General features: G+C 31.9%; 1 protein-coding gene across 1 annotated transcript in view; it reads left to right on the forward strand.

The window, feature by feature from the left end:
* Nucleotides 1-23,954, forward strand: part of LOC115884364 (DNA-dependent protein kinase catalytic subunit-like) — an 83,225-nt gene that overhangs the window by 54,221 nt on the left and 5,050 nt on the right. Inside the window, exons 29-44 of the mRNA XM_030902923.1 lie at nt 2,076-2,193; nt 2,260-2,455; nt 2,512-2,663; nt 2,732-2,855; nt 9,151-9,546; nt 12,190-12,373; nt 12,461-12,655; nt 12,760-12,925; nt 15,860-16,195; nt 17,853-17,983; nt 18,045-18,264; nt 18,318-18,574; nt 20,788-20,997; nt 21,061-21,219; nt 22,341-22,612; nt 23,572-23,760. Coding sequence (XP_030758783.1) covers nt 2,076-2,193; nt 2,260-2,455; nt 2,512-2,663; nt 2,732-2,855; nt 9,151-9,546; nt 12,190-12,373; nt 12,461-12,655; nt 12,760-12,925; nt 15,860-16,195; nt 17,853-17,983; nt 18,045-18,264; nt 18,318-18,574; nt 20,788-20,997; nt 21,061-21,219; nt 22,341-22,612; nt 23,572-23,760 — 3,305 coding nt within the window. The remainder of the gene's footprint in view (nt 1-2,075; nt 2,194-2,259; nt 2,456-2,511; nt 2,664-2,731; nt 2,856-9,150; nt 9,547-12,189; nt 12,374-12,460; nt 12,656-12,759; nt 12,926-15,859; nt 16,196-17,852; nt 17,984-18,044; nt 18,265-18,317; nt 18,575-20,787; nt 20,998-21,060; nt 21,220-22,340; nt 22,613-23,571; nt 23,761-23,954) is intronic.

The raw sequence follows: 23,954 nt of genomic DNA on the forward strand, positions 1-23,954 counted from the left end.
CTTTAATGTTGACTAGTTACCATGGCAACTGAAAAAATTTCCGGAAATTTTTTCGAGGCGCCACGAAACTTTAGTGGAAATTTTTTGACAGTTGAAAAGGTAAACATACGACCTACAATCATAATGTGAATGAACTACAATGTCTATATATTGAAATATTACCCATTTGAGTTTTAGCATTTGATGTAACTAATTAAAAATATAATAATATTTGTTAATATTATTAACAAATTGAAATTATTTTAAAATGTCATGTTGGATTAATATTTTTTTTTCAAATTTAGGTGTGAAATTTTCTTACCGAATACCACGCAAGCTTAAATTATTCCTGGAAATTTTCTTTCGGGCACGAATATTTTAGGAAAATTTTCAAAATATTCGTGCCCTCAAAAAAATTTCCGAAAATAATTTAAGCTCTTGTGATATTATAAGTGAAAATTTAAAAGAAAAAGATATTTTGTTTAAATTTTGAGAACCACTGGCTTTTTTCTGGGGTTTCTTTCTTGTAAATTTGATCTACCACCTCTGATGCCATGTTATCAACATATTAAGTTTTTTAACTAAAAACTAAAAAAAATCCAAATTTTCAAAATTTTTCTTTCGTGAAAAAACCTAATCGTGATTCTGAAAAATAAATCTTATTTTTACGTGAGGAATCTCCTCACGAAAGGTGGTACAATTAGGTAGAGAAAAAATATGTTTCTTTTATCGACATCTACCAGCCCTTTAGCCAGGCCTGAAAATATTTGCCCGTATTTAAGTCTCACCCTGTATATTGCTTCAAAACGTGTCTATGGTTTTAGAAACTTTCGTTTTAACTGCCTGGCATTTTTTATTTTACTATTTATTACAAACACATTGGCCTGACTTTGTTGGAAAGTGAATATTAGGGACATTTTATGTTAACAACCCGACTAGGAATTTTATGGCCGACTTTTACGATTTTAGTAATCGATATGAGACTGAAATATTTATTTTCCTACCCGTTTTGAGATTTTTAAGTGCCATTTTAGATTTCTTGAACCGTTGGACTTGTTCAACTTTTATGAAGGTTGCTTTATTTCTAGGAAAAAAAGATTCTTTGTCCTAAACTGTTATAGGGGATTTCAGGGAAAACATAAATATAATAAAAAATGTCTATACCAATGTGGCGGATTCATCTCTCCAAAAAAATCCTTTATGGGTATTTCGCCACTGCACTGCAAGAAAATCTACAAAGTAAAATAGTTATTTTTTGTAAACACTTCTGCGTTAAACCGAAACGGACACTGCTTGTCAGAAGTTATGTTTACAGGTATAAAAATTTGCCTAACAAAGAAAAAAATACTTATCGTTTCGGAAAGTTTATCTCTTTCCGTCGTCGGAAGCAAAAAAAATACAAAAAATAAAGAAAAAAACTATTTAAAATATTTAAATTCAACTATTCGAGAACACTTTACTTTTTTAAAACAGATACGTCTACAAGAAACCGTTGACGTTCTGTTAAAATGACATTATATCAAATTAACCTTCAAAATTAACAGTTACTGCCTGATAACAATTACTTAATAAGGTAAAACCAAAAAGCCCCAAACTTTCTGTATGATTAATTTTAAATTTTACATATGTTATGTTTATTTATGTTATGTTCTTTAAAATCAAAGAAGCGATTGCCAAACATTACTAACATCTACAGATGCATGAGCAATACATTTATTTTTATTAGATTGAATTAAAAAAACCTCTTTTATTTTTCTTTTAGAGGCTATCGCCTCTTTCATTATAATTTTGGCGTTATTAAAATTTATTCTGTACCCTGTATCCCAAGAATGGTGACAAATCTTAGATTTGTGAAAATCTCCCTTTCTTAAATAATCTTTATGTTCTTTAATTCTAACATTTAAGGGTCTAGATGTTTCACCAATGTAAAATTAATAAATATAATAAATAAATATAAAAAAAATATATAAAAAAGTAGTTATTTAATATAAATATAATAACTAAAATGAGTGATATTTTTATTTAAAAAAGTTCTTTCTGTTTTGTCAATTTTGGTTAAATAAGATATTATTAGAGTATTTTTTTTTGTTATTTAGGTAATGTTAGTTACCTCTTATTGAACTCTCTCAATGAAGAAGGCTACGAGAGCGAGCTTTTCGACAATCCTTTGCAAGATTGCGATTTTGAAGAATACAAGTTACAAACCAACTGGAGGTGAACTTACTTTTATACAAACTACTATATTTGTAAGAAAAATATGTTTATTTTTTTCTCTAATAGGTTGCAACACAAATCAGTCGTACCTTTGTTCGCGCAGACTTTGAAAAGTTACTCAGAAGATGCAAACGAGCCAACAGCTTCCAACTTTGGTCAGCTTAGAGCCACTCAAGCTGACCTAAGTTTTGCTCCGACACAACAAGTAGTTTGGGATAATTATATCTCTAATGTTACTAGTTTGACTAGTAGTCTTGGTGAAGTAAGTTTTTATTTTAGTTTTTTTTTTGGGCGGTATGTAATATCATATTTTTTTAGAATAATGATCGGGCGTTCTTAAATCCAAACGCCGTTAAGCTCTCTGATAAATACAAGTTACCCAAACGAAGATTTATCAGAGATAAGTCTAAGATATCAACCGATTTTGCTAACAGAGCTGTCAAAGAGCAGATCCGAAAGACTATAAAAAGGTAACTGTATTTTTTTATCGTTTTTTTAAAGCTTTCCAGCTTCTTCAACAAAAATATATTTTTTTCAGAACGGAATCTGTCAAAGAACGTGAAAGCAGGGTGACCATTTATAGAAGTTATAGAAAAGGAGATTTGCCTGATATACAAATTACTTTGGGCTCCATGATTAAACCATTGCAGATGCTAATTCTAGTAAGAAAAATTTAAAGGCTTGAGTTTCTCACAGATTTCATTATTTTTGGTCAATTTCATACCCATTTTACTTATCTCTAATAGGAAAAAATCTTAGTTGCTGATTTTTTACGTAAAAAACGTCTCTTGACCAATGTCCCAGACACCAATTTTCATCCAAATAGTGACGTTACTTCAGAAAATATATGGAAAGAATCGAAATAAAAATGGAATGTCTACACCCTGTATCTCCGAAACGAAGCATTTTAGGGCATGCATTTATATAGTCTGTAAAACGAATAACTTTGAACTTGACAGTTCTCGCGGCCTTTTCTAGTGTTAATTTTATTAGGTTAGCAACTTGCGGCCATGCTGACACAATGCCGTCTCTAATAGAACAGCCTCGGAGCGAGATTTATGACGTCACGCTAGTTAGATACTACGGATTAATAAATATGTTGTAGAATACATGGAAAACATAATTATTCCTCGTATTTTTGGTTTGTATTTTAAAAATGATATAGTTTACATAAAATATACATAATATACAGTTAATAAATACAATATATATATACCTATTTATAGTAATAAATACTTTGGCAGATAAACTATGAACCATACAAATGCAGCAAATGTTTTACAATATGGCTGAAATCGTACTCCATAGTCAATGTAGATAGTTTTTGTGTTAAGAATAATAATTTAAAAAAATATGTGGTCATCTTTTGACAAGTTTGTATTAGTTTATTAATTGCAGTAAACATTATAATATATAAATAAATTTTATGAATGCAAATAATAATACATCACTATTAGCAGATATTGAATGTTTTTTGTTAAATTAGATCGATTTTCAAACCCCAAAATTTAAAATATATTTTACATTTTACCAGAGTTGTTAAACTACACGCAGTAATTAATAAACTACATTTACTACATGTCACAAGTTGTTTTTTAAATGTCGAGTAGTAAATGTGTAGTTTATGTAACTAATGTAGTTTTTTTAAGTAACAGTGAAAACATAACCTAAAAACTTTGTTTGTTGATCAATTTAAAGAAATAAAAAATCTATAGTTTGTGAATTTGTTCCTTATTATGTGATATTTTTGATATTTATTAGTAGCTTTGGTTAGTAGTTAAAAATGCTTGGAAGACGTCGATGTCTCCATACCTTGCTCCATACCTTCTGGGAAGAGGGGTATTATGAAGTTGTGCCTTTAGATGTAAAAAATCATATATTCTCTGGAGAATGTCTATGGAGAATTTCTCCATAAGAATTTATAGTTTATTTTGTGTTCAATGTTACTTTGTATTTCGTAGAAAATACACTTTTGTTGAAAAAAAATTGTCGTTTTTTCTGATGTTGTTTAACTTATACAAATATATATAACTTCATACTGCCATCAGCTTCCATGATAAGAATTTGGCTTGATTTTAGTTTAAAGTCTAAATTGTTTATGTTTTACTATATTTTTGTAGGTAGTTTTTAACGTAGTTTTTGTGTAGTTTTTGAAGGTAGTTTTTAAAATTTTAAAACGTAGTTAATACAAAAAACTACGCGTAGCTTTTGGCGTAGTTTTTTGCTTCATAAACTACTTAACAACCCTGCATTTTACCCATTATCTTATGCACCGCCTATTCATTATTTCTATATTGTAAAACATTTGCTGCATTTGTATGGTTCATAGTTTATTTGCCAAAGTATTTATTACTATAAATAGGTATATATTGTATTGTATTTATTAACTGTATATTATGTATATTTCATGTAAACTATATCATTTTTAAAATACAAACCAAAAATACGAGGAATAATTCGTTTTCCATGTATTCTACAACATATTTATTAATCCGTAGTATCTAACTAGCGTGACGTCATAAATCTCGCTCCGTGGCTGTTCTATTAGAGTCGGCATTGGTCTAATATTTAGAAATGTCAAAAGCTGATAACATTTTACTTTTGTCAATTATGACATTTCGTGTTGATTTGCAAGAAGAAGAAGAACTGTCACTTGTTTTATTATTTTCCTTTTTTATTTCACTAAAGTAAAAAGAGTTACCTATATGATTCGTTCAGGCACTCAATTTTAAAGAATATCAGTAACTTTTTTGACAGAGGGATTTTATATTTGCCATGTTGGTAAAAAATAACGGTCAAAATTCAAAGTTATTCATTTTATAGACTATACGAACTTTTCTACTTATTTTTATCTGTAAAATATTTTGCCGAGCTTCCGGAATACAGTTCGGACCACCCTGTATAAATAAAAGTGAACACTTACGACAAAGATGGCATTTGTAGAAATCTTAAAAAATGGGTAAAATTGATTCAAAAGAATGATATCTGTAAAGCATTTTACTATAAAGTGTATATTATGGGGTCCAGACCAAGGCGACAGAAAGTGAACACGATTTTCAGACAAAAAAAAATCAGACAAGACAAATTTGAGACAAAGTGTTTATTCCGCGAGGACAAAAGTACAACAAAGTTCAGTATATGCAAATCAGTTTTATTAATCATGTGTCCTTTCTACCAGAAAGAATATAAAGATATATTACTATAGTCTGTAAAACGAATAACTTTGAATTTGACACTTCCCGCGGGCTTTTCTAGTGTTAATTTTATTAGGTTAGCAACTTGTGGCCATGCTGATGCAATGCCGTCTCTAATAGATCAGCCTCGGAGCGAGATTTATGACGTCACGCTAGTTAGATACTACGGATTAATAAATATGTTGTAAAATACATGGAAAACATAATTATTCCTCGTATTTTTGGTTTGTATTTTAAAAATGATATAGTTTACATGAAATATACATAATATACAGTAAATAAATACAATATATATATACCTATTTATAGTAATAAATCCTTTGGCAAATAAACTATGAACCATACAAATGCAGCAAATGTTTTACAATATGGCTGAAATCGTACTCCATAATCAATATAGATAGTTTTAGTGATAAGAATAATAACTTAAAAAAATATGTGGTCATCTTCTGACAAGTTTATATTAGTTTATTAATTGCAGTAAACATTATGTGGTGTGTGGTGTGAATAATAAAAAACCAAATGAAAACTTAATCAGCGTTTCTCCCGAACCTAAATCCCAAGAAAATCAAAAATTTTAGAATAATTTTACATATAAAATGACAGCGATCTTTATTTCATAGCCATTGCTAACGCCTTTTTTTCTATGATATTGTATTGTTTGCAAATATAATTTTTCATTTTTCAGAACATTGATACTTGCAAAATATACATATAAATTTTGTGAATGCAAATAATAATACATCACTATTAGTAGATATCGAATGTTTTTTGTTAAATTAGATCGATTTTCAAACCCCAAAATTTAAAATATATTTTACATTTTACCCATTATCTTATGTACCACTTATTCATTATTTGTATATTGTAAAACATTTGCTGCATTTGTATGGTTCATAGTTTTATTTGCCAAAGTATTTATTACTATAAATAGGTATATATATATTGTATTTATTTACTGTATATTATGTATATTTCATGTAAACTATATCATTTTAAAATACAAACCAAAAATACGAGGAATAATTATGTTTTCCATGTATTCTACAACATATTTATTAATCCGTAGTATCTAACAAGCGTGACGTCATAAATCTCGCTCCGTGGCTGTTCTATTAGAGAGGGCATTTGTCTGATATTTAGAAATGTCAAAAGCTGATGACATTTTACTTTTGTCAATTATGACATTTCGTGTTTATTTTTACAAGAAGAGGAAGACTGTCATTTGTTTTATTATTTTCCTTTTCTATTTCACGAAAGTAAAAAGAGTTACCTATCTGATTCGTTCAGGCACTCAATTTATAGAATATCAGTAACTTTTTAGATAGAGGGATTTTATATTTGCCATGTTGGTAAAAAATAACGGTCAAAATTCAAAGTTATTCATTTTATAGACTATAGTAACCAGTAGTGTTGTCTTTGACTCGCCATCCCATGTTGCAAAAAGAAACCCCAAATAATGTTTTTCTTTTTATTTCTTTTCGTATACTATATAGTTATTAATATTTCTTATTTTTTTCTTAACATCATCAACCGAGTTATTTAATGCTAAACAAATCTCCTCTACTGCACAGCGTGATGCGTAACTTTGCGTATATGCATCACGTGTATTGTTATATGGCTTTTTCGGAGATGCGAGCAAGGTTCGGAAGTAGTTAATTAAGAGGAAATTTACCTGATTAACTAACCTAACCTAACCTCACCATATTCAAACACCGCGCCCGCCGCGCCGGCGCCGCACATAGAGGTGTTTGGTCTATAAACCTGACCAAAAGTGATATTTTTTTATTTTCATTTTTTATCTTAACTACAAATCTATAAATACTAAATGTAAGCACGTTTATTAGCTTTTTTTAAGTCGTAAGTTGACTATCAAATAAATAATATATTTCAATTATAAGTATGAATTATCTTGAGTGTATTCTGAATATTTCTAAGATTATAAAATAGTGGAATTGTTTGTAGTGCTTTTTTTGCAAATTGTTTATAACTGTCATCATGGATACAGAGCCAGCTGGCAAGTCCTGTTTTATGCCATATTTTTATTTTGAAACGTTTCCTTCTATTCTATTTCTTTATAATGTTTTATATTTAAAAAATCAGAGGCATTTTTATAAGGTGTAAGACTATTCGGCAATATTCCGCATGGAAATTAGTATCCGTTCAATGCTTAAAGTTTCTAGCTTTGGAATATGTACCAAAATCTTGCCAATATTTGCCACTGCCAAAAAAAAACATTGATTTAAATAGATTCTTAAAGGAAATAGTCTTTACCCTATAACACCCATCCACGCTCAAATATCGTCTATAATATACAAATTACTTTCTTGTTCTAGCATCCTCATCCAATTGCTTGGTTTTGCACAGAATGACCCTATTTGATCGGTGGAAAGGGTTTCAGAGTAGAGGAAAAAATATTGTGTAGGAAAGACAAAATGGGGTTCCATATTAGCACCCTCTCCTCTAATAATTAATATTACTAGCAAAAAAGCAAAAAAATCATAAAACATAATTTTGGCCAACTTTTAGTTCTTAATACCCTCTGTGCGCCGTCGGCGCGTGCAGAAGCAGAAATAAATAAATTTTCGTTCCGGTAAAAGCGAGAACGCCGATGAACGCTGGTTGACGGCGCCTACCTGCTTTCACTGTAAACTAGCCAATTTGATAACACGCTTTAATTTAGTTTTTATTTAAAAAAATAATTTCTTGATAATATGGTAGTAGATTAAATTTACAAGAAAGAAAATCCAGAAAAGATCCAGTGGTTCTCAAACAAATCTCGAAGTATTGGAGAGAATGTGTAAGGACCAAGAACTATTGACTACAATAAAACGACGGAAAGCAGCATATTTTGGTCATATTTTTCGAAATAACAAATATAGTTTCCTACAGCTGATCGTTGAGGGAAAGGTTGAAGGACGACGAGGCATCGGGCGTAAACCGTTTTCCTGGTTGCGGAATTTGCGCCAGTGGTTTAATATAGGAGAGGCCAGTGCAATTATCCGTTTGGCTCAAGACAGGAAGGAATTCCAATTGATGGTCGCCAACCTCCGATGAGGAGCAGGCACATGAAGAAGAAGGTTCTCAAAATTTTAGCAAAAAATCATTTTTTTTTTGGAAATTTTCAAAGTAAAATAACTCCGTTATTTTGGACTTATTTGAAAAGCGATAAAGAGAAAATATATTTCTTTTATCGAGATCTACCACCCTTTAAAATACTTGCACTTGTTTCTGGGATACCCTGTTTATAACAATACACGTGATGCGTATACGCGAAGTTGCGAACGATGTCAAGAATAGGTACCCAGATTGGCGCTGACTACCAGTAAGCGGCAAACCTGCTTGCACTGTATTCGCACACTTAGTTGGCAGGAATTTTTTGTGTTCCACTTTTTTTTATAAAGATGTAACACTCCATCATATACTAATGTCATATATTAGCAGTACCAGCACTCCACAGTACTAAATTTGTGCGATTTTATCAGTTTCCTACTTTTGGTAACGCACGACATCCACACTGCACCGACAAACTTCTCATAAAATACACTCTCGTAATCTCGTATCTCGTAAAATAAACATGAACTTTACCGACTCGAAACGGGACATTCAAAAGTCTCCGAATTTGGAAAGAAAACAAAAATATCGTAGGAATGTATTGGATTTGTCGCAGTTTTGTCGTAAAACATGAATGTTTCTGTCTTGTCGCTGTTTTGTCTGCTTGGTCTGGACCCGGCTTTATAAATGTACCATCCTTTTATTCTAGCATGATGGAGAACTTTCAAAACAATTTTTCTTGGTTATGTTTAAAGTTTTAATGGAAAAAGTTGAAGGAAACAACCGAGATTTCGTTGACACTTTATTCAACAAGATCAAATACATTTTCGATAATTCCACCCAGCTCAACGCTAATCTCTTCGCGACTCTCTTGGACATATCCTTGATGAGCAAAGATAAATTTAGACTCGATCCTAATTCCATTTCCACCGTATGTCAGCAAAGCGGATTAATATCCATGGGAACCCTGCTCTTGGAAGAGTACCTCATGGATTTGGATGACTGCCCTTCCACATCGAAGAGAGGAGTTATGGTGCAAGATCCAGAAACTGTGCACTGGATTAAACTGGCTGAATTGTACAAAGAACTACAAGAATGGGATTTGGTTAGTGTCATGTAGCACTAAAGGTGTTTTAAAAGAGATGTGCCATTTCTCATGGGGAGATTCTTCACGTAAAAGTATGATTTATTTTTTTTATCAACAATTCTGCTTTGTATGGCTAACAAGAGAAAAAAAAGTCAGTGGCGCACATGTTTTTTTAGAAAATAATTTCAGTAATAACTCGTATGCATGTCCCTGGTGAATCTGTGGACACTTTTTTAGCATTAAAATATGTCGCACTTACAGTAACTTTTATCCTCAAAATTTCATTCGATAAAAGCACTTGGAAGAAAATTATAATAAATCGAAAAAATTGAAAATTTTAACCTCTTGTAGCTAGTGATGGGCAAAACTGTTATTTTTAGATAACAGTTGAAACTGTTATAGTTATTTGTAAAAAAAATAGCTTAAAAATAACAGGTTTCTTTATTTTACTGCTAAATATCTGAAAGAGTATGAGGCGGTCACCGCCAGGCGTATTAACACAGTTGCAAGTTGCAACAACGAAAGTCAGTATTTAAAAAGTGCCATAATTCTCTAATGACGTGCTCGGTGGTAGTATTTCCAGGGTGTCAAAACATTTCTAAATATCGATTGTTATCTAAAATACCTCTCTAAAAACGGTGGTTGTTTACAAATAAGCGCTGTTTACAAATTGCGATATAAAAAAGCCAAAATTCCGCCACTCGTCTATACCTATACATTCCGATCTACCTACGCCCTGCCCCTCGATCTGCGTAGATCCTGAATTGCGTAGCAGTGTACAGGGTGCATCTCACTCGAGCGAGAAGCTCTTAGTTATGATTTTACCATTTGCGGTCAAAAAATAGCAATATAAGAAAATGTGTAGTATATTCCTCATAAGTAAACCAACTACACACTAGAGTTCGAATTAATTTTACACTTAAACTAGCGTGTACCCGCGACTTCGTTCGCGTCGAATTAATAATTTCTAATGGTGATGATAAAGCAAAACAAGAATTTCCATTAACATACAAACTAGATAAAATTTTCTCACATTTGCCAAAAATAAGCTTTAAACGTCGAGCAGTTTACGCAGAATCGTGGTTAATCAATTACTCAACTTTTTGGAACACCCTGTATGATTTTTTAAAAAAATTCAAAATATGTAAAAAAAAACAAAATAAATTATCCGTGTCCAGGCGTTTTCCCGAAAGACTAACCGTTTTTTAAATAACAAATATTCTAATATTTAAGGAGCGATTTCACCCTGTTGGAATTTGAGATTCGAGAAACCCCTCCTTATCGAACCTCAACCCCACAGTCAATCCGTTTGCCAAAAATCAGCTTTAAACGTCAAGCAGTTTAAGCAGAATAGTGATTACTCAATGGTCATATTTTATGAAACACCTTGTATATATTTTTAAAAAATCTTAAAATATGTAAAACAACATAATAAAATATACGTGTTTTAAGAGTTTTTCCGAAAAACTCACCGGTTTTTAAATAAAAAAAATATTCTAATATTTGAGGGTAGTTTCACCCCCTTAGAATTCGAGTTTCGAAAAATCCCTTCTTATCGAACCTCGACACCCTAAAGTCAATCCGTTTTCCAAAAATCAGCTTTTTACGTCAAGGGCTTTAAGCAATATCGTGATTAATCAATGACCAGATTTTTCAAAACACCCTGTATACATTTTTAAAAAATCTTGAAATATTATTCTGAAAATGTTTCAGAATAAATAAATATCTAAATATTGAAACTTAATAAGTAAGTACTGAAACATACAGCGCCAGAATATCTCGACCTCCGCCCGTTATGCTCGTAACAGGTTGAAAACAATATATCTAAAACAACTGATGCGTTATTCTCCAACCTGTTTCGAACCTCCATCGACAATCGACCAGCAGCAGCGTTCCTTTCCCCTCCGATTATCTCGATCGCCGCCCTGTTATGCTCGTAACAGGTTGAAAAAAACATATCTAAAATAACTGCTTCTCCAACCCGTTGCGAGCCTCCATCGACAATCGACCGATGTAGCAGCGTTCCCTTCCCACTCCTGTTATCTCGACCGCCAGGCGTTATGCCCGCAACTGTTTCAAAACCTGCTTCTTTCATATCCTATTATTTTTAAGCTGTTGCAAACCCAATACGACCATTGACGGTATCGACCGAAGCAGCTACGTTCGCCGTAGCGCTTTCCCCACTCCGTTGTCCGTTGTCTCGCCGCCTGTATCGATGGTTGACGAAATAACATGTTTTCCATCCATATTAGTTGTTTTTTGGAATTGCTTCGAGCAGCATAGAATTTCGTGGCGGTGCAGAGCGCCGACTTCGTTTTTCGTTTCACGAGCGGCCGATCTCTACGTGTAGTTATTTTATATCTGTTATTTTTTAGAAGTAGTAACGGTTGCGTTATGTTATTTATAAATAATTGTTATAAAATAACAGATAGTTAAATAACAACCCATCACTACTTGTAGCTACGAAACAAAGCAGAATCGGACCTATGTTGATATAAGAAATAAATCTTATTTTTACACGAGGAATCTCCCCACGAGAGATGGCACATGCTTTTTGAAACATCTTGTATAAAACTCTAAGCAGTAGACAGCAGTAGATTATAACTTGTCGTTAGGGGAGATACCGATGTGCTGTAATTACGTACTAATGTTGTGTTTTAGATTAAAACTATATTTATAGAAAAAACTAATTGTAAAGAAGAAGTTCAGAAGGCTTTGCTGTTGGAATCGGAGAAAAAATGGCGGAACGCTCAGGAAAGTTATTCAAAATTATTACAGACCGATCCTTCCCCAGATAGACAAGATTTCTATTTCGAGTCTTGCTTTAAATGTCTAGCTCATTTAGGTAACATAAAATTCTTAATTTTTATTTTTTTTGGTTTATCGACATAATTTTTCATTTCAATATTATAATTAATTGACTATATTATAGGAGAATGGGACAAGTTCTCGAGAGAAATCCAATCAGTGATTCCTGAAGGAAACCAGGATACGTGGGACGTATTGTGGGGTAGAGATTGGTACCAGCAAAAGGTACTTCCCTGGTACATAACCTCACAAATTAAAACCGCACTATATACTGAAACATCTTCCACAGAATTTCTTACCAACATTAATAAATCACTCGGTATGTTCTTGATTTTTTATTAAGCTTTATTCTGAATCTCGAAATTAGTAGAATAAATGGTATAGTGTGTACGCTGTTTAAAGAATTTTTAATATAAATTTTAGCGAATCCTGAACAATCCGACTATTTGAAATCGAAATTTGCCGAGGAACTTTGTATTCTGTGGATTAAACAGAAAGATACAGATCAAGCTATTCAGTATCAGAAGAGCGGCCTGAATAATTTTCTAAACGATTGGCAACTGCTCAATCCAATGTTTGGCACATTAAGGTATATATAGATCATGCCAAATCTTTGAATAAGAAGACTAAGGAAGGAGCATAATGCTATCCATGTATTCATGCATGGTGGGCGGAAAAACCACCATAAAAGCACTCTAGGGTGGGGATCCTTGACAGTTCTGTTTGACGATTCATTTGACACATTTGAATTTGATTTGAAATTTTGTGGATTTGTCAGTCTTTACGGAGCTTATTTTATGTTATTTATAATTTATTCAACTACTGATAGTTGTATAAAGGTAGTAAATCTAGATGGAAATTGTGGCAGAACTTAAATTAACAGTGACACTATCGCGATTTATCGAAAAAGATTCTAAAATAGTTGGTTGTGTAGCGTGCGGTAGATCTCAGCAAAAATTGAGTGAAATAATGGAACAACTTTTCGCTAGTAAGTGACTATATAATATACATACGTGTAGTAAACCGATCATTTATGAAATTCACTTAAATTAACTAAATTATATTTTTTTCTTGCATTTTAGCTTTTATTTATTACTTGTCTAAGATTAGATGTCAAAGAATTTAGATACGTTAATTTGACTTACCTGCTTCAGTAGCGTATCGGATGTTTGTGTTAATAAATACTTATTATAACTTATCTATTTTTATTAGAATTATATATTTTTATAACAATTTTAATAACTACCAACATTTATTCACAACGTAAAATAAAACAACAAATTATTGAGTCTACCCCACGTCTACCCTACATCATAGTTTTACATTTTTTAAATAAAATTAGAACGACACTGATAAACCGGAATTTAAGTCGGCCATATTTCAGGCCCATCGCGGTGTACCTAAGATTTTTGATATGCTCCTTCCTTAGTCTTCTTATTCAAAGATCATGCCAAATAAACTTTTTAGTCACGTGATTAAGCTTGACCGGCACAGCGTTGCCTACTTTTACATATTTTCTTTTAATCAAAATATTTTAGGAAAGAAAAATAAATTAATTGTGAATATATAAATAGTTACTCTATTTACATTGACAAAACTCACCTCTATAACAGCACTTAAGGGACGTAAAGGGCCATTACTTTCCCGTTCAAAGTATTCTAATAAAGTTCCGAAGAGTTTTTTAGGGCTCTTAAGATATCTTGTATAGTCTATAAAATGAATAACTTTGAATTTTGACCGTTATTTTTTACCAACATGGCAAATATAATATCCCTCTATCAAAAAAGTTACTGATATTCTTTAAGTATTCTTTAAATTGAGTGCCTGAACGAATCAGATAGGTTTGACTCTTTTTATTTAACTCTTTTTACTTTCGTGAAATAGAAAAGGAAAATAATAAAACAAGTGACAGTTCTTCCTCTTCTTGCAAAAATCAACACGAAATGGCATAATTGTCAAAAGTAAAATGTCATCAGCTTTTGACATTTCTAAATATCAGACCAATGCCGTCTCTAATAGAACAGCCTCGGAGCGAGATTTATGACGTCACGCTAGTTAGATACTATGGATTAATAAATATATGTTGTAGAATACATGGAAAACATAATTATTCCTCATATTTTTGGTTTGTATTTTAAAAGTGATATAGTTTACATGAAATATACATAATATACAGTTAATAAATACAATATATATACTTATTTATAGTAATAAATACTTTGGCAAATAAACTATGAACCATACAAATGCAGCAAATGTTTTACAATATACAAATATGTGGTCATCTTTTGACAAGTTTATATTAATTTATTAATTGCAGTAAACATTATGTGGCGTTAGGTTAGGTTGTGAATATTTTATATGTAATTTTTTGGATTATATTCACACTATTTTTTTCATATGACACAACACTGATGAAGGCTATAATGTTAGCCGAAACGTTTTTTTTTAACTAAAAGAAATAATGAAAAACCAAATGAAAACTTAATCAGCGTTTTTCCCGAACGTAAATCCCAAGAAAATCAAAAATTTTAGAATAATTTTACAAATAGAATGACACCGATCTTTATTTCATAGCCATCGCTGACGCCTTTTTTTCTATGATATTGTATTATTTCCAAATATAATTTTTCGAACATTGATACTTGCAAAATATACATATAAATTTTGTGCATGCAAATAATAATACATCACTATTAGTAGATATTGAATGTTTTTTGTTAAATTAGATCGATTTTCAAACCCCAAAATTTAAAATATATTTTACATTTTACCCATTATCTTATGTACCTATTCATTATTTGTATATTGTAAAACACTTGTTGCATTTGTATGGTTCATAGTTTATTTGCCAAAGTATTTATTACTATAAATAGGTGTATATATTGTATTTATTAACTGTATATTATGTATATTTCATGTAAACTATATTATTTTTAAAATCCAAACCAAAAATACGAGGAATAATTATGTTTTCCGTGTATTCTACAACATATTTATTAATCCGTAGTATCTAAGTAGCGTGACGTCGTAAATCTCGCTCCGAGGCTGTTCTATTAGAGACGGCATTGCGTCAGCATGGCCGCAAGTCGCTAACCTAATAAAATTAACACTAGAAAAGCCCGCGGGAACTGTCAAATTCAAAGTTATTCGTTTCACAGACTATGGTAAAAAATGTTTAAGCTTAAAGTATCACAAAACAATACTTTTAAACCAAAAACTCGTAATACAAAACTAAAGTGTCAAAACGAATGACAATGTCAGGAAATAAATAAGTAAGTAAAATTAAATAAGTAAATGTGGCAACTTGACATTTTTTACAGCAGAGCTACCACCTGAATCGCCAGCGGGAAATTTAAATCCCAGTTAGTTAGCCCGGCGCCGAATATGTCGATGATTGGCAACAAGGAATTTAAAAATCGCGCCCTCGATTAAGTAGCTAAAAGTTTAATTGGTATCGCTTATAAAATAAAATTTCTCCGTATAAAATGAGTTTTTTTTTGAGATTTAATATTTGTTTCAGGTACAACAAAATATTAGATTTGCGATCCTTGGTAGAAATTGGCCGATTCTTAGACGTCGAGTCGAAACTTGCTGACGAAAATGGCGAAGAGAACTTAAACAGTCTAATAAACTACTGGAGATCGACGCAAGGAGAATATCTCCCATCCATAATTCTGAGCGAGGCGAAATTGTTATATCGCAGATTGTTTATCGAATTTCTATCGAACAGTGTTGCTAGACTTCAGAGTGAGGAAGCAGAGCAAAGTCTGAAAGAAACGAAAATCTTCTTAGACGTGGCCTTTATGAATGTGGCTATTGAAGAGGAGAACTATTATATGACAAGGAAATACGCCAGGTGAGTAACATTATTTATTAGGTATATAGGTATTCAGATAAAAAGCTTGTCCCTAATTCGTGGTACGAAAATTGTTTTTATGACGATGTGCAAACGAGTAAAATTTCCTGTGCGCAAAAATAAACTCGCATAAAATAACAATAAACAGCGTAATAGAGAGATATCGCTAAACCGAATAGCGTGCATGGACGTTAATAAGGCCAGGTGTTATTTTCTTTACGTGAGGTGGTATTAACTCTCTTCTCTCTTCATTTATAGTTATCGGGTCGCGTCCGCTATTTAAACTTAACCTACCTTTGAATTTAAAACTTTAAAATTGTTTTGTTTACTAGGTATTTTAAAACTAAAGAGCTAAAGTGCTTATTTCCAGTGCTTTATTGTTCAACGTCTGCCAGTGGGTTTAGGGCAACAAGCAACAAATTCTCTTAGAAGGGCTAAGTCGTCATCTGCTGTAAACTTAAGCCTCTTTATAGGTTCTTTAATATTGGAAGAGGCGGAATCCATATTTTGGGCCATCTTTATTTAATTAAAACTAATCCCAGCTACTTAACTATCAAATTACCTAATAAAACTAAAGTAATAATTCAAAACAATTCAAACATAACCTAAAAAAAGATCTCGCCGGCCGGCCCCGGTTGTCAAATACCCGCACATGCCCATTTAAGCAATTTTTAAACGTTATTTAGAAATAGCGCTTGATGTAATTGATCCGCAAATTACGTCAGGCGGTAACGTTATTAGCGGGTGTTGCGTTAAAAATTGACTCGCGCATATCGTAACCGTGATAAGGTACGCGTAAATACTGCATAACGCTATTCGTTTTTCGATATCTCTCTAATAACTGTGCCGGTCAGGCGCTGTGCACAGTTTTAGAGGCCATAAGTGGGCGTGCTATGTGCGCAAACTAGTAACCTAACTAGTGCCCGATTCCGAAAATTGAAACCACGAAAAACAATAAAGAAAAAACAAAGTTTATAATCTGTATAATCTGTGATTATACTATATCCGTATTGTAGCACATTTTTAGACAACTTCTTTACTTTTTAAGATTTTGATGGCCAAACATCAACAAAATATTCCTTATGTTTGGACTAAATTAATTTAAAAATAAAGACAATTTAAAATTCCATTACAGTATTGAAGTTTTGTGATTACAGTGGTATATAATTTATATGGTTTTGTAATGGCTTGTTTCCCCACTCCGGTTATCTCGACCGCCAGGCGTTATGCCCGCGACCGTTGCAACTGTTTTAAAAAAGCTGCTTATTTTATATACTGTTATTTTTAAGCTGTTGCAAGCCCATCGGCCGATGCAGCAACGTTCGCCGCGTTATCGATGGTTGTCGAAATAACAGATTTCTCATACTAGTTGTTTTTTGGAATTGCTTCGAGCCGCATAGGATTTCGTGGCGATGCAGAGCGCCGACTTCGTTTGACGAACAGTCGATATTTTATACGACTCTACGTGTCGTTATTTTATATCTGTTATTTTTTAAAAGTAGCAACGGTTGCATTATGTTATTTTCAAATAATTGTTGTAAAATAAATAACATATAGTTAAATAACAACCCATCTCTATTTTCAAATACTGTATTACTTCTTAATCTATAGTTATTTAGACACGCCAGTACAACTAATTTTCTAAGAAAAATTTTAGGTTATACACCCCAGACGATAGCCCCGATCTGAAAATGATCTACGGTAACTTATTTTATTTGTACACAAATCTAATAAGAAACAACCCTAATTTAAAAGTAGAAAAACTACTGGAAGCTTTAAAACTATTTAGTAAGTATTTTTTTTCTGCAATAATACAATAATTTCAGAGCTTTTTACGTTTTTTTTGAAGAATGTATTCAGACAGACGAGAATTCGGAACGCACAGTGGCCTCAACGGTCAAATTCTTCGATATCAGTCAAAAACTATCTGAAACGTTAAGAGAAAGTCCTGATATTTATCCCGAAGTTAAAGACAGCTTATCTGAAGTATTCGTTAGACAAGATTTGTCTCCTTTAGAAACCGCTTTGGACCAGTTAAAGACGCTTACCTTGGATGAAAAACGCAAATGGTACGAATTGTTTTGCAGTTAACAAGAAAAGAATGAAGAATGTTTTTTTTCAGGAATAATACTGAGTTAGAACAAGTGAGAAAAGCTTTGGTGAAACTCGCGTATTTTGTCCAAAACAAAGACGATCAGGAGTATGATTTCGCTCTGTACGTTTTGAGGGCTATGAGGTTAGGTTCAAAGGAAGCTCGTCAGCTTTTCCCTTGTATTCTATTAAAAGATTCCCTAGCTGATAATCTATCTGATGTTTTTATCAAAGAGACCAAACAAATACCTACTTGGATGTTTTTGGGATGGATTCCTCAACTTCTAGGTTAGTTTCTACTAAATTACGTCTTGATATGGTCCCCACGTTTTTATTTATATCTTACAATGTTTGTTTGAAAGTGGTAGAGAATATATGAAGGAAAATATCTTTAGCTTTTGCATCCAGCCTATATGGGAAGGAATAAGTATATTCGTTTATCAGTACGTCTGTCCATTCTGTAGCTACGGGGTATCCGTGAAAGGGGAAATAATATTCTCCCGATGTTTTTCGTAAAAAATTAGACGACGCATCCCATCAATAAAAATTCGACAAATTTGCAAGTAGCCAATAAAATGAGTGGGCGGAGCCATTTACGGTGACGTACTCGTCAAGTCGACGTAAAAAATATATTGCTGTTTATTTAAATGTTTTTTGTCCGCATTCCTTTCATAGACACAGAACCAGCAGACGTACTTTACAGGGTTGTTCACCACATGCGACACGGAGTATTGTAGCTAAACGATGAGATTTTTACAAATTGTAAGTTTTGGGTTCGTTGAAAAACTATTAGAGCTACAATTTAAAAATATTTTTACAAGATACAGAGTGTCCCAAATAAGTAAAAAATATTACAGTTATATTTTTTTAAATGGAACACCCAGTATATTATTCTATTTTTAGATTCTACGATTGAAATAAAGATAAATTTGATTAAGGTTTATCACACTTAAACCTTACCGTTTTTGAAATATTTTCAATTTTGTGAAACTGCACTAAAAAATTTAAGGCTTAATTTTTTCAAGAGTATCAAAGTTTTTAGTACTAAACATTTACTGAAGATTATTTATTGATCAGATATTGTGTCGCAATAATAAAAATTATACTACCTTATACAGAGTGTCCAAAAATTTATATTAAATTATTCCTAGCTTTAAACGGCAATAACTTGTTTAATTTAAATGGAACACCCTATATATTTTTCGTGAATCAGATGCACAATTTAATTGTCTATCAACTTGTATGATACCATTCTTTACCTATCTCTTAAAATTTTCGTAGAAAATGCATTTTCTTATAATTTAGACCTTATTTATCACTATACCCATGGAATATTGACATTTTAGATTGTTTTAAGTTGTAACAAATTTTCAAAGAGTACAGATACTAATATTATTGATATAATTGGCTTATTTCATAAAAAAATAAAAAACAAATTTAAATATTATTTGTTAAAGAGGATCAATTAATATGATCCCAGTATTTAAACTACATTAATTGACTGTTTACGTTGATTAATAATAATTGCTCCAAATACCAAAAAATTGAATTTTGTATGTGTATTAGACAGTGTGGTAAAAAGTAACACCTAATAAATTTTATTTAATTTTTTGACGAATGCTTATAACTAATTTTTATTAATAGTAGTATATTTAATTGGTATACTCTTTTACAAAGATTTAAATAGTTTTCTTTTTGTAAACAAATAAGCTTGCAATATTATTATTTTTACCACCTGTACATTGGTACATATATATGTTGCTTTAAAAAAATCTAAAATGTCAATATTCCATGGGTATATTGATATATGGGCTCTAAATTGTTAGAAAATGCATTTTCTACAAAAAACTTGAAGAGATAGGTAAAAACTGGTATAATACAATTTGATAGACACTTATATTGTGCATCTGATTCTCGTAAAATATACAAGGTGTTTCATTTAAATTAAACAAGTTATCGCCGTTTAAAGGTAGTAATTATTTAATATAAATTTTTGGACACTCTGTATGAGGTAGTATAATTTTTATTATTGCAACACAATATCTGCTCGATAAATAATCTTCAATAACTATTTAGTAATAAAAACTTTGATACTCTCGGAGAAACGAAGCCTTAATTTTTTACTTCAATTTCACAAAATTGAAAATATTTCAAAAACGGTAAGGTTTAAGTGTGATAAACCTTAATCAATTTTACCTTTATTTCAATCGTATAATCTAAAAATAGAATAATATACAGGGTGTCCCATTTAAAAAATTCCAAACCAAACTATTATAATATTTTTAACTTATTTGGGACACTCTGTATCTCGTAAAAATATTTTTAAATTGTAGCTCTAATAGTCCTTTAACGAACCCAAAACTTACAATTTGTAAAAATCTAATCGTTTAGCTACAATATTCCGTGTCGTATGTGGTGAACAATCCTGTATATGACATTTACTTATTTCTCTGAGATTTTAATATAGTAGTTCAGAAGTACTGAACCGGTTTTTTTTCTAGCTAACGTCGATTCTGATAAAGTCACGGCTATCTCGGATCTAGTTCTGAGAATAGCAGAGACTTACCCTCAAGCCATAATGTATTCTTATCGACTTAGCAAAGAAAATTATACGAATACAGATAATCTGTTAAAAAAACAAGTCACGCAGCTTATCAACCGGTTAAACGATGTCTTGTTAAATAACCCGGTTATTGACAAGTTTTTGACAGGTACGTTTTAAAAAAAAATATACGAATTAAAGAACTAAAACGTTATAAAAAATTAAATTTTAGCTTTGTCCAAAGTAAGTGTTCCTTTTTTGGTGTATAATTATTATTTAAAAAAGATGAAGTTATGTACGAATATAGAGAGCATCATTAATATTAGAGACGACTTATTAAAATATAAACTTTCGTCTGAAGCCAATTCTAAAGACTCTGATTATATGCAAGGTTAGTATAGTTAATGTTACCACAGATTAGGAATACTATATGTATACAGATAAAAATCTTATCCCTAATTCGTGGTATGAAAATTGTTTTTTATGACGATGTGCAAACGAGTAAAATTTCCTGTGCGCAAAAATAAACTCGCGTAAAATAACAATAAACAGCGTAATAGAGAGATATCGCTAAACCGAATAGCGTGCTTGGACGTTAATAAGGCCAGGTGTTATTTCCTTTACGTGAGGTGGTATTAACTCTCTTCATTTATAGTTATCGGATCGGAAAGAATTATGTTCGCGTCGCGTCCGCTAATTAAACTTAACCTAACTTTGAATTTAAAACTTAGAAATTGTTTTGTTTACTAGGTATTTTAAAACTAAAGGGTAAATCTTTTTATTGTTCAACGTCTGCCCGTGGGTTTAGGACAACACGCAACAAATTCTCTTAGAAGGGCTAAGTCGTCATCTGCTGTAAACCTAAGCCTCTTTATAGGGTCTTTAATATTGGAAGAGGTGGAATCCATATTTTGGGCCATATTTATTTAATTGAAACTAATCCCAGCTACTTAAATATCAAATTACCTAATAAAACTAAAGTAATAATTCAAAACAATTCAAACATAACCTAAAATAAAAGATCTCGCCGGCCGGTCCCGGTTGTCAAATACCCGCACATGCCCATTTAAGCAATCTTTAAACGTTATTTAGAAATAGCGCGATTTAGAATTGATCCGCAAATTACGTCAGGCCGTAACGTTATTAGCGGGTGTTGCGTTAAAAATTGACTCGCGCATATCGTAACCATAAGGTAGGCGTAAATACTGCATGACGCTATTCGGTTTTCCGATATCTCTCTAATAACTGTGCCGGTCAGGCGCTGTGCACAATTTTAGAGGCCATAAGTGGGCGTGCTATGTGCGCAAACTAGTAACCTAACTAGTACCCGATTCCGAAAAATTGGAACCACGAAAACAATAAAGAAAAACAAAGTTTATAATCTATATAATCTGTGATGTTACTCCTTCTTTTTTCTGCATTACCTATGTAGGACATCCACAGATCCTATATCTGTTACTCTTTAAAAAATTACACTATATAGTGGTCCTAATTAGGACTTTATCTTTTTAGGAAGTATGTATAAGAAAAATGCCAAAGTATTTATAGACGCTCTTCAGAAAATTAATGAGAGACAAACTCTTAAGCAAGCTAAAGAAATATTGCAAAAAATATCATTCGACGGTCAAGGAAAAGTGTCATTACTCTTGAAGGACTATTGTCCGTGGTTGGCGAATTTCTCGGCAGCCCGAATGAATCTCGAACTGGAAATTCCAGGACAGTACACTGGTGACAAGATGCCATTAGTACAACATCACATAAAAATAGCCGGTTTTCGCGAGACAGTAAGCTAACATTTTGAATAACTTTTAAGGTGTATTCCGTTGCTTACCTTGGTTGTGGTTTTATGTTCCGTTTCTATCGGTTTCCTGAAAGTTTTCTTATTACGGAACACGGTTCCTGAAAAATTCGGTTATAACTGTCACCAAACTAACCAGCGCGAGAAGGCTGGTTTTTCTGATTTTGTTTGTCAATCAATGTCATTTATGTGACAGAAATCAAGCAAATATTGGAAGTTTGAGTGAAATTCTCATTTAATTTCTAAAATTTGTAATAATATTTTGTATTTACATCAAAAAGCAATGGAGGTAGGCAGTAAAGGTAAATAAATTTCATTAACTAAATAGAATGACTTTTTAGAACCATTTAAACTTCATGCAGCCATTGTTTCTTAAAGTCAGGAACATTTAAAGAAAACACGAACAACAAGACAACATGTAATGGTGAATGTTTTGTAAGCTATAAAAATATAAATATTGATTAGATTTGTTTATTTATTATTGGTCTATTTTAATATTGGACCTGCAAATCTTTTTATTAATAAAGTACTTTTCAATATTAAACTCCATTGAAAAGAAGAAGCAAACGTAAAAGCAGAGAACAGGTACATTAAAAATGCATAAAAGATAAATTTTATAATAGAGGTATTGAAATTTAGAAAACGTCAACATTTGACGTTTCCAGTATTTTACCAAACCGTTCCGTAGCAAACCGATGTTTTTCAGGAACCGCTCTTTACCGTAGTTTACCGATATGGTTCGCCTGGTTTTGCAATGGAATACAGCCTTATTAACAGCATGTTGAGAACTATTTGCTAACTTACAACACTAAATAGTCAGAATCAGCAATAACTGTCACTCTCAGGAAGTGACAGACTTGGACGTGGGCTCAAACAAAAATAAAATATACCGAGTTGCACTCACAATTGACTTATTTATGTTTAATGTTATGTCATTTTTATTAGGTAGCAGTAATGAGCTCGAAAACCAAACCTATTAAGATTACGATGCTGGGGATGAACAGCAAAGAGTACCCGTTTTTAGTAAAAGCTGGCGAAGATATCAGACAAGATCAGCGAATAGAACAGTTATTTGTCTTAATGAACAATATTTTTGCTACCGCAAATAAGACTCATCAGCTATTAACATACCAAGTAAGCAAGTGCGTATATATGACGGTAGTTATTTATATGTCAGTAATAACATATATAATAAGTAACGTCAATATTTGGGTGAAAATTGGTGTCTGGGAGTTTTTTGACATGAGAAATTTGATTTTGATGTCAATATAACTCCTACTTGTAGAGGGCGCCACCTCCAATTTTTTAACTGATTTGAAGAGTAATAA

This window comes from Sitophilus oryzae, unplaced genomic scaffold (assembly GCF_002938485.1).
Source record: "Sitophilus oryzae breed Bouriz unplaced genomic scaffold, Soryzae_2.0 scaffold_227_pilon_pilon, whole genome shotgun sequence".
In the NCBI taxonomy this organism is placed as follows: domain Eukaryota; kingdom Metazoa; phylum Arthropoda; class Insecta; order Coleoptera; family Curculionidae; genus Sitophilus; species Sitophilus oryzae.